At 41.4% G+C, this 11,463-nt stretch overlaps 2 protein-coding genes across 2 annotated transcripts in view; both read right to left on the bottom strand.

Annotated features, from left to right (window-relative positions):
• LOC104270468 (titin-like) overlaps positions 1 to 11,463 on the bottom strand; it is a gene marked incomplete at its 3' end in the record, with an annotated part of 104,495 nt that overhangs the window by 45,020 nt on the left and 48,012 nt on the right. Inside the window, 8 exon segments of the mRNA XM_009864887.1 lie at positions 46 to 324; positions 442 to 729; positions 854 to 1,132; positions 1,231 to 1,509; positions 1,871 to 2,149; positions 2,254 to 2,535; positions 2,959 to 3,522; positions 4,613 to 4,891. Of these exon segments, the coding sequence (XP_009863189.1) occupies positions 46 to 324; positions 442 to 729; positions 854 to 1,132; positions 1,231 to 1,509; positions 1,871 to 2,149; positions 2,254 to 2,535; positions 2,959 to 3,522; positions 4,613 to 4,891 (2,529 nt within the window).
• On the bottom strand, positions 5,515 to 7,956 carry LOC104270307 (titin-like). Its single transcript, XM_009864665.1, has one exon. The coding sequence runs from the start codon at positions 7,954 to 7,956 to the stop codon at positions 5,515 to 5,517; it is 2,442 nt and encodes an 813-aa protein (XP_009862967.1).

Below are 11,463 nucleotides of genomic sequence, written 5' to 3' on the forward strand. Positions count from 1 at the left end.
GTCAGCCCAGCAGTTGAAAGTTTAAGGAAGAGTAAGAACGCAAACCTTTTACAAACAAGTTTGCACTGCATGTTACTGAGCCAGCTATGTTGGACACTTTGCAGGTGTATTTTCCTGAGTCCGCTGGCTTGACTGCGTAAAGTTCCAAGTAACTTGCTAATGCTTCTGTCATAATGTAGCAGGCTCCTCCTGTCACCAGTTCAGTATCACCTTTAAACCATTTCACCGTCAGTGGTGTTGTGCCTTTAAATGTGCCTTTGAAACGTACGGTTGATGCAGGCAGTACATCTTGGGACTCTGGTTCTACAGTGAAACTGGGTGGCTCTAGATTGCATTGAAAGGAAACAATTGACAAGAGTAAGATACGCGACTTGCACTTTGGGGAAGAAAAACATCACATGAAAGGTAAAACTCTGAGAAATGTGAAACAAACTGCCAAACCTTTTATAAACAAAGTGCTACTGCTCTCTTTGCTACCAGCAGAGTTTGTGGCTCTGCAAATGTAGACCCCAGCATCACTGGCATCCAGGTGTTTTATTTCCAAAGATGCAGAGCCTTCTGCAAAGTGTACTGTGTACTTGGCACTTGAAGTGATCTCAGTGTCCTGCTTAAACCAAGAGACGGTCATTGGAAGAGAGCCTGAAATTTTGCAGTCTAGGCGGCATGAGGAATTTATGATGCTGTCAATATTCTTCAGTGGTTTAGTAAAGAAAGGAGGGAGAGTGCGATCTGTTGAGAGTGGAAAAAAAATGGGAGAAACCAACACATGAGTGAAACAGCATGCAGTTCTGCTTCTGGCCATGCTGGACTCAGAGCAGAGCAGGAGGGTCCTTTGCAAGGAGTCAATACCAACCTAGGACAGTGAAGCTGGTAGTACAAGAGCTGATGCCCACATCATTGGATATCTCAAAGGTGTACTCGCCACTGTCCTGCATTTCAGTGGCATAAAACTTGAGCTGGGCAATGTTATTTTTAAAGCTGATCCTATATTTTTTGCTGGCAGGTAGTGGACTTCCATCTTTGAACCATTTGGTTTTTAGTTCTGGAGTGCCTGTGACAGTGTACTCCAAAACAGCTGGTTCCCCGGCTGTTACCTGGATCATTTCTGATTTTTCAATGATTTTGGCAGGTTCTACAACAGAATTAAACAACTAGTGTTAAGGACCAAATGAAATGGCTCTTCTGCTCAGGTTGGAGACAATGTAAGGCTCACAGCACTACTCCACTGACCTTTAACTGCTAGTTCACCAAAGCAGGATTGACTTCCTGCATCATTCTCAGCCACACAAGTGTATTTGCCACCAGAGTTCAACTGGACACCACTAATTTGCAGCGTTGCTAGACCATGTTCAAATGTCACTCTCACTTTGTTATCATCTTGAATAATGTCTTTGCCTTTCATCCACACCACAGAAATGGGCTCTGACCCTTTCACCACAGCCTGTAAGGTAACGCTATCTCCAGCCAGAGCTGTCACATTTTCGATTTTCTTAACAAAAGACGGTGGTTCTGGTTCAAAGAAAAGAGATAAGAAGAAATGCATATTGGCTACACATCGTCCCATGAAATCTGATTCTTAAAGACAGTTTTATGAGAGAGTATGTGCAGTACATGGCGTAATTCAGCTAAAGAGCAGGCAAGAAGAACTGCATTCCCCAGTTCGGAGCTAATCCATGGCCCTTTAAACTCAATATCCCCCAAATTCACAGGTTTGACGACAGAGAAGAGTTAAGACAGACATAGAATTTTAAGAGAAGATACCCTCCCTCCCCTCCCTCCCTAGCCACCCACAAACCCAAAGAAGAGACATTTTAAGAAATGAGTTCTTGCCAATCCTGTCAGTAAGTGGAGTTTTCTCTCTCCCACTGACCTTTCAAGACGTATGTTGCACTGCATATGCACTTCCCAACTTCATTAGCTATCACACACTCGTATTCACCAACATCTGCACTATTAAATGAAGACACCTCCAAAGAAATAATCGCTTTCTGAGAGGTCAATCTGTATTTTTTACTACTGCGAATCTGTTTCTTGTCTTTGTACCAGCTAATCTCAAATGGTCCAGTGCCAGCAACCTCACACTGAAGAATGGTGTTTGTTCCCTTCACTACTTCTGCTGGCTCAAGTGTTCGGATGAAAGATGGAGGCTCTATAAAAGCAGCAAGAAAGAATTAGTCAATCATGCCAAAAAAAAAAAAGGAAGGGAAGGGAAGTTTTTTCCCAAGAATGTGACTGGCAGCATCAAGAACAGACCTTTGACAACTACTTCAGTGGTGCAGCCATCACTTCCAACCTCATTTACAGCTTCACATGAGTAGCTCCCACTGTCATCAACTTTCACCTCCAAAATATCTAATACAGCCACAGAATTGACAAAGGACATCCTGTGGGTATTGCTTTCACGGATTTCCTTATTGTTCTTGAACCAAGTAACCTGGATTTCAGGAGAACCTTTGATTTTGCATTGAAGACGTGCAGAGTCGCCTGGGGTCAGTAAATAAGATGGGTCGACCTTCTTCACAAAGGATGGTGGTTCTAAAACGGGAAGGAAAGGGAAGAAAGGGGGAAAGTGGAAATAGAAAAAAGAAAAGAGAAAAAGGAAAGAACGCTGAAATATAAAGCTTTCAAAGATTGTTTCCAAGTGCAAGAACAAAATATGACTTCAGAAAAGGTCAGCATAATCTTTGCAGAGCCACAATTCTAGTTGTTTCTCTTGTGCCCTTTGTCCATTTCTCTGCATGCAGAAATTCTTGGATCTGGCTGGTGAAAAAAATATGGAAGCAACACATTGTGCATGGGAAGGCAGCAGATGAAACAAACAAGATGTGAATGGACCTGTTGGCAGGTCTAAGAAGAATTCACAGTGTGATTTCAGCCCAAAGAAGTCTTTTTGCCTGCAAAAGAAGAAACAAGGAAGCCAAGAAGAGCAAAAGTAAAGAGGGTGTAGGACTATCTTACCTCTGACTGTGACGCTGGCAGAAGAGGAGCTGCTGCCTGCTTCATTTGAGGCAGTGCACACATAATGACCTGAATCCTTCAGCTTAGCCAGAGGAATCTCAAGGGAGGCTATTTTGTCTTCAAAGTAAATCTTATAATCTTTGCCTGGTGGGATTTTGTTTCCATCCTTTGACCACCCTACTGTTACTTTCCTGTCTTCATCTACCTGGCATTCAAGACGTATTTTTTTATTGACTGCTGACTGTACTGACTGCAAAACTTTAATGAAGTGGGGCTTGTCTATAATGATCATTTCAGCCTGGCAAATGTCAGCCCCAAACTTGTTGGAAGCTTTGCAAGTGTAAATCCCTCTATCACTGGTGGTGAGAAGGGAAATTTCTAACACATGTTTATTTTCCACTTTGGAGATCTTGTGGTGGTCCGAAGGTGAAATGGTTGTGCCATCTTTCTGCCAGGTGACATCGATGACTGGAGTGCCCGAAACAGTACACAGGAACTTTGCACTTTTGCCCACAAAAGTAGTGATAGATTCAGGTCTGGTAAGAAACATTGGTGGAAATGCTTCTGCAAAACAAAGTGGTTCAATGTTATTGAGAGGTGAGGATCAGAGCTCATTCTCTTTGCCAGGAATAGAAAGCAAGAGGGGCCAGTTTGTCACTGGACCCTCTTAAGCAAAAGAAGTCAGTGGTGAAAGAGACAAGAGATGTTAAAGATTATTGAAACTTGGCTTTTAGTTTTGTACTTCTCAGGTCTGTATATTGCTCCAGAGATTGAAGGCATTTTGAATCTTCAGAGCAATGTACAAACTAAAGGAAAACAAACCAAAATCCAGAACTCCTTCCCCCAAGACTGACACTTTTGAGCACTATTCCCTCAAGATGAATGAGTTTGCATGCATTTCACAGTTTGTACATATTCCTTTAGTCTCTAGCACTTGGCACGTAGTAAAGGTTACATTAAGACCCCTCCCACAAAGAGAAAAGTCAGATTAAAAAAATCATCATACACTAAAAGCCTAAAATATGGTGTGGATTTTTTTTTAAGAAACAGGACAAAAAAAAATAATTGCATAGCTCTCAGTAAACAAAAAAGTTTGTGAATGAAAACAGCTTTAAACCTTCTTTTGTCTGTTTGAGAAGATTTATATCCCCAGTCACACAGAGTTCCCCTCTGGCCACGACACGCAGATATTCAAGCATACACAGCTGCATAGCCTGCTTTGCAAGTATGGCGGCAGAATAAACATATGGTGTGTTAGGATTATCACGTAGTGATTATTACACCAAAGAAATTAGATTTAAAAGTGTATGTTTTCCTGTTGTCTGGAATTGAAATAAACCTTCTTCAAGAATGTATTCACAAAGCAATCCATTTTGTTGGCGATCTAGTTCCTACTGTTCTCTCCCCCTTCTTTCTTCCCTTCTGAAACTTTTCTCACTGATTCCCTTTTCTAGGTACAGAAAACACCTAAAAGCAATGTTCTCAAAAAATATTAATTCTCTATGCTCATGCTTACCAAAATTAGATATGGATTGTGTATAATAATGGCATTCAAGAGCCCTATCATAAACATTTCTGAGTACAGCAGTGAAAGCATTACATTATACCAAGATATTTTATGGAGAAGGAGAAGCACTTGGAAGCCTGTACTTACCAGTTACTGTTAAATGTGCTGTAGAGCTTACACTGCCATGCTGGTTGGAAGCCTTACAGCTATACTCTCCACAGTCAACAACCTGAGGCCTCAGGATCTCTAGTGTTGACAGGTAGTTGGAGGTGCGAATGGAATATTTGTCCCCATCATATATCTCTCGGCCAGCTTTGTACCACTGGAACTTGACATTGGGAGCAGTCTCTACCTCACAGGTAAACTTGGCCACGTGATTTACAGCCACCTCCAGAGATTCGAGCCTTCTTCTCAGAATCGGTGCAACTGAAATCAAAAGCAGAGAATAACTCAAAACTCTGCCTGCTGACATTCTGGAAAGTAACACTGAAGTAAAAAAAAAAACAGAAAAAATAAAAATGTGGTTTACTTGCAATCCACATAAAGTAACTGTAAAATAAAAGAATATCTGTAAGAAATGAAAGCAATACCAGGCTCAGTGGACAGACAGTGTTATGGTGCATAATGACATCAGGAAACACAGTGGTGATACTGGAAAAACAATGTGCAATAACAATGCAATACAAACATATACCACACTATCCCAGAGCTGTGAGAAATTATGGTGTGAATGACAAATTTTACTGAAACTGTGCAACAACTCTAAAGAGTGAAAGAAAGTGCAGTAGTGAGAAAAGTGGGAAGAACAAGTCCACTTCACAGGCAACAGTGGGAGAAGTGGTTGGGATTGAGTTATAGCTTGTCCTGACTATGTTTGTGTGGTGAGAACTGATGCAACAAAGTTCCTGACCAAAGTTCTGGATAAGGGAAGTGAGAGACTTTGTAATGTGGTGAAAGGAGACCATAAATCCAGAGAGAAAGGGCACCCTCTGATTAGTGATATCATATTAATATTGTGTCTCTATCTGAAGACACAGACACATAGTTCATTAACAGAGCAGTGTATTAGAAAGGCAGGATTTTATCTTCATAATCCAACCTCTTTTAACAACTGTGAGTTTTGCTGCAGTTGCTCTTTTTCCATCTTGATTCAGTGCCTCACAGGTGTACTCTCCTTCGTGAATCTCCCCACACACTTTGCTTATTACTAGTGTGTATGTGTCTTGATCTTGAAAACACTTGAATTTGTCACCTGAAGACACCAGTTTACCCTCAAAATACCAGTTCACCTCTCTGACATTTGTTATGATAGACACCAGACTGACACTCTCCCCTTCCTCCACAACAGTGTCAACCAGTTTGCTCTGTATGATGGGATAGCCCTCTTTGTCCTGCTCATCCTCTAGCTTTCCAGCTCTAGTTTCCAGACCCTCTCTACCTCCTTCCTCGCATATTTCTTCCCTTTTCTCCTTCCTTTTCAGTATTCCTGTGGGTGCCTCAATGGGAACGCTTGCAGAGGCTACATCAGCAGTGGCTGCAGCTGCACCCACATCCTTGATTTGACCATGCCCAGTCACAGTGTTGATCATTTGTGCACACAAAGGCTTCTCCAAGGGTATTTCTGCCTCTGTAGTCCTTTCAGCCCTCTGGAGCTCCAGTTCACTGGTTTCATCACAGGATTTTCCTGAGAGAAGTGAACTGGGATGCACTGGCAACGCTTCAGATTTTTCATCTGTCAAGAGATGTTTTTCTTCACAAACAAGGGAATAGAAAGCCTCCTTCAAGACCATTTTTGGGTTAGCTGTCTGAATGCTGACTTCTCCCAAAAAAATTGGGATTTCTACAGGACTGAGTCCTCTTGTGGTCACCACATAGGTGCATATGGTGTGTTTGTGTTCCTTGGTGATGTTTATTGTCTGTACTTCAACATCTTCTTTATCAGCCAACCATTCTGAAAACAAAATGTTTTGCTCACTTACTACTGCAGCTTTCAGTGCATTCCTAATTTGAGACTCTATGTCCAAGTTGGATATCTTGGGAATCTGAGCAGGGACCTGGATTTCTTTGTTGAGGACTTGGCTTGGCTGGAGCTGGTGAGTGTGCATTGTTTCATGTGGTTGTCTTCCCACCCTTGGATGCTGCCTAGGTGAGCTGGCAAGGTCAACAACATGTTCCTTCTCCAGGGGCTGGTTTTCTTCTAGCAGCAGGGGAAACCTCACAGATCGGCCCTCATGGATTCTTGCAGCAAAATCTTCCTCTGCTCCTTCCAAGGATGAAGTGTTCTCCAGAGGGACAGCTTGGCCCTCAGTAAAGGCAAATTCAGAGGGAAATCTGACTTCAGCCTTCAGCTCACCTTGCATTGCCCGGAAGCCCTCAAGGACCTGGCTGTGGCCATCATCTATGGCACAACTCTCAGTGGTGCTTGACACCTGTAGTAGGGCTTGGGAAGCCTCTGTTTTCAGAGCAGCCGTTTCCTCTGCTGCCTTGGGGAGGACTTGCTCTTTGGGCAAGAGTATCTGTGCAGCTACAGTCCCAAGGCAGCCCGGCAGTCGCGTTTCCATCGCTGCAGCAGGCACCTCACCCTGGGAGCCAGCAGGGAGGGTTTGCAGTGGCTCTGCCAAAAGCCCACTGCTTTCTTGTGTTGTGGCCACCTGGGTAAGCATTGCCTCAACACTCTGTGCAGCCAGGCAGGTTGGTGGCAGTCCAGGTAAGATGTCCTCCCTGGGCAGCACGTGCTCCGTCTGGCTTGTCTGGAGCTGAAGGAGGGCCAGGGGCTCTCTCACAGCCTCAAGGCTGATGGCTTCTTCCATGGAACAGAGATCACCAGCCTCCTCGTAGGAGTACTCTGCCACCGCTGAGTACTGCAATGTTGGGCTCTGCCTGCACACAGCATGTTCCTCGGGCAGCACAAGAAGCTCAGCAGAGCATGTGGCCTCGCCCAGTGTGCTCATTGCCCTGCATGTGTAGAGCCCAGTGTCCTCCTCCATGCATTCCCACACTGTCAGGGAGCCCGAGCCATCAGAATGGTGAGCAACAGCATGACGCGCATCAGAGAAGACCTGCTCACTCCCCTTGAACCACTGCACATCAGGGCATGGCTCCCCAGCCACGGTGTACTCAAAGACCGCAGTAAAACCTGGTGCACACCTCACATTGTCTGGTTCCCTGGCAAACCAAGGGACACCCGGTACCTGCTGCCGCACGTGGAGGTGGGCGCTGCACGTAGTCTCGCCATGCTCATTGATGGCCGTGCATGTGTACTCACCCTCATCCTGCACACTGGCATAGGGGAGGATGAGGCTGTAGTCATTGCCAGCAAACACTAACTTACAGTCTGTGGATGGCGTTAGCTTCATACTGTTGAAAAACCACTGGATTTTGGGAGTGGGGCTGCCAGTGACAGTAACAGAGAACCTAGCTACATCTCCCTGCCAGACTTCGACATTTGAGGCCTGTTTGAGGAAAACAGGGGCTTTGCCCCCCTCCTCCATTTTCGTCCTTTCTTTGATGGAATAAACTGGTTTTCCAGGCTCAAATTCAAGTGTTTTCTCTCTATCAGGCAACTGAAGGCCGCTGCTGTATCCTGTGCTTCTTCCTTCCTCAGAAGACACAGTAAGAGAGCTAACAACATCTGTATGGAAAAAAAATTGTTTAGTTTTACTAGAACATCTAAAAGAACACATAAACAGCAATAAACAATGTTAGTGCAACTATATTCCTATATCTGGAAGACTTTTCAATACTGTACAGCAGTTAATGAACATGAGGTCATCCTGCAGTTAAAGACACGCTTTCCCAAACCAGTCAGACATGCTGTGCTGTCAGGTTACTTAAGAACTTCCCATTTGGATTAACATGGGTGTCTTTTTAAACCTGACATCACAGCATGGGTTAGGCATACCCCTAGGGCATACCATGCAAGTAACAGTTAAGAAACCTTGGTGCTTTTCACAATTATAATTGAAGTGGTATGTCATGTATAGTTGTATGTACACTCATACAAACAAGTACAGGAGAACAGTGCTAAGACCCTGGCTTAATTCAAAACACTAAGAAAAAGCAGAACTCCAGACATAGGATTGAAAAAAGTAAAATGAACTTTTCAGCACATCAACCTTCTTTTGGTGCAGTTAGTTAATCTCTTTCAACCCTTATCTTTTGTTGAACACAATAAAATATTACCTTTCCCTTACCAGCTCTGTCCTGTTTCTGTCGTTAGACTCTTAGGCTTACAACAACATTATTACTAAAATCATAAGTTTGCACACTTGATTTAATGTCATTGCTTTAAGTCCCTGATATTATGCTCTTCCCTGTCACAGTGTTGCAGATTAAAACTCCCACAACACCAGGAAAAAGAAGACAGAGCACTTTAAGATTTTTCTTCTTCTTGGCTTTGTGAATTTAGATATTTATATGCTGGACTATTTTTTTTTTCCAAAAGTGAAAGGAATCAGACATCAAGAACACGTTCTCTGCAGATGCTTGACACTAGAAACACCAGTGAAATCTGAGACTTCCAGGAACAGAAGAAGTCATGCACAGAATGCACAGTACAAAGAAAACCTTTGGAAATCAAATCCCGTTGTCCTCACTGAGTCAAGTTTGCTCAGTTATGGCCTACAGTATCTGACTCCGAAAAGATAGGAGAATTGTTAATAAAGAACAAGAAAGGTGAGTGGATAAATATCTCCGGGCACTCTAATGATGAACCCTGAGAATTTTCTTAGTTACAGTGCCTTAAGTTCCAAAACTTATTGTGAGATAATTTTTGCTACACTCCAGCAACAACTATAATGAATAGAGTATGCCATACCCAATTCATTCTCATTGGTTTTAGCAATTATTAGTCTTGCCACAAATATCATAATATACGTGACATAGCATGGTGCATACAGTGATTAACTACAGAGAAGAGATGCTTAAGTAAAACAGAACTACACCAGTCCCTCAGTATTACTTATCAACCTTAAAACAGTAGTGCAGCTTCCTCGGAAACACAATGTGCTAAGGACATTGAGAATGGGCGGCAGAATTGCGTTTGTAATAAAGTACAAGGTTTGCATAATGGAAAATTTGCTAAACTACATGAGAATGTTCTATATACAGGAGTGTGGCAAAAATTAACACACTTACTTGTGTTCCTGGATACTTATGACAGAAAAAAGAGACAGATACTTTTTCATATTTTAGCTATGTCTCTGAAATTAATAAAGGACCAGAAGCAGCAGACTTAAATCATTTACATGTTTATTTCACAAATTAACCATACATATTAACATTTAATACACACTGATGACAAACAAACATAATTCATCCTTTTTTTAAGTTACTTCATTTCTGGAAATGAACAAAGCATTAAACATGACAATGAAATTGTGATTTTTGTAATTCTTATGAACGCACATAATTTTGAAAAGAGATGGTCAATCATGGCTCTAAGGTACACCAGTGGCCCCAGAGTAAGCTTATTCAAAACTAGAATTACTCCAGATTTCTACAATGGCAGCTTAGGTGAGATTTTGTCTTTCCATAAGCACATGATAGTGCTCCTGGCTGATGTATCAAACTAAAATCAAGACTTTTAAACATACATAAACCACAAACATTACTATGCAAGTAAAGATGCTTGGCGATATATTTTAGATGTGAACATGAACTTGGACCTGTTTGGCTTATGGCTTCAAAAACCAGTTGTGGGCCTGTTTCTAGTAAAAATTTCAATCCATTTATGTGTAAATTAAACACATGTAGTAATTGCTCAGGACCTAATCAAAGGGTCTCTGACCTGTCTGGCTTTGGACCTAAAATCCCATCTTCTTGAGGGACCTCTGCTGTCTAATGAGTCGGTTTGTGCTACACATCTACACAAGGAATAGATTAAGGACACATCATGAAGCAATTCTTTCCCAGCACAATGTTGAGTCAGACACTCATGCTTCTCTTTCCTAACACCATTACTTATCAGAAATCACAATTATCTCTGCCTCTTCACGATATAAAATCTTAAATATTTATCACGTTGTCATGACTAGGAAGAAACTGAAGTGACACATAGGTATTAACATAACTACTCCAGTCATTTTCTCCATATCCTTGGTCATTAGAACTTGCCATTCCTAACTTTAAGGAACAAAACTGGGCAAAGTGAATCTTTAGATCAAAAATTACTTTCCCAGGTGAATGACGGGATAGTGTTAGAAGATTATTGAGTTCTTAAGGCATGCCAACCTCAGTATGAGGGCACACCAGAAATCAGAAATAAGAACATGCGTGAACATAACTGAATGTACTACTATAGGAGTAGTTCCTTTATGCTTTAAATCTCCATATTCCTTAAGGTAGTTTGCAGAGCAACTTACAGCAATTTGTAAATAACTGATAGAACCTCATGAACAGGGAATCAAAGTAAAACCAATTTTCACTTAAGGTTGTTGAACTCAAGGTTTCACCTTGGCATATAGGTAAAGGAAAGCTGCATTAGAGAGTTATTTAAATTTTGATGAATATTAATTAATAACTTTCCTACTTTTAACATACTTACTTATCATTGTTATGTAAGATAGATTTAGTTCTGATTCATGTCACCCACTGTTGATTCATCCTCCTAAATACTAATATTGCTTTAAATACAAAAATATATGCTCACATTGATGATATTAATGTAAAAATCACTTCTGCTGAGAAAATGCCACAGATAAAAATTAAACCTATTGTAATTATGTCTGGCCATCTTGACACATAGCATGCTTAACTTACTAATTAAAAAAAAAAGGAATATGTAGAGATTTTCTAATAGTAAACAAGAATATGGCATAAAACCTCTCACTTTTTTACTACTATGTATTTTTTATGAATGACATCAAAATATGGGGACAATCAAAATTATTTTAATGAATTTACAGTTACATCATTGATTTATTGTGCTCCCTCTCCTTTCCCTTAACTTTCTAAAGATACAGTACAAAATACGTTTTCATGTTTATTACTTGGTAATA

The sequence above is a fragment of the Apaloderma vittatum genome, unplaced genomic scaffold (assembly GCF_000703405.1).
Source record: "Apaloderma vittatum isolate BGI_N311 unplaced genomic scaffold, ASM70340v1 scaffold3260, whole genome shotgun sequence".
Taxonomy (NCBI): domain Eukaryota; kingdom Metazoa; phylum Chordata; class Aves; order Trogoniformes; family Trogonidae; genus Apaloderma; species Apaloderma vittatum.

Coding starts and splice junctions, on each gene's coding strand:
- LOC104270307 (XM_009864665.1), bottom strand. CDS start 7,956: ATGGAGGAGGGGGGCAAAGCCCCTGTTTTCCTCAAACAGGCCTCAAAT.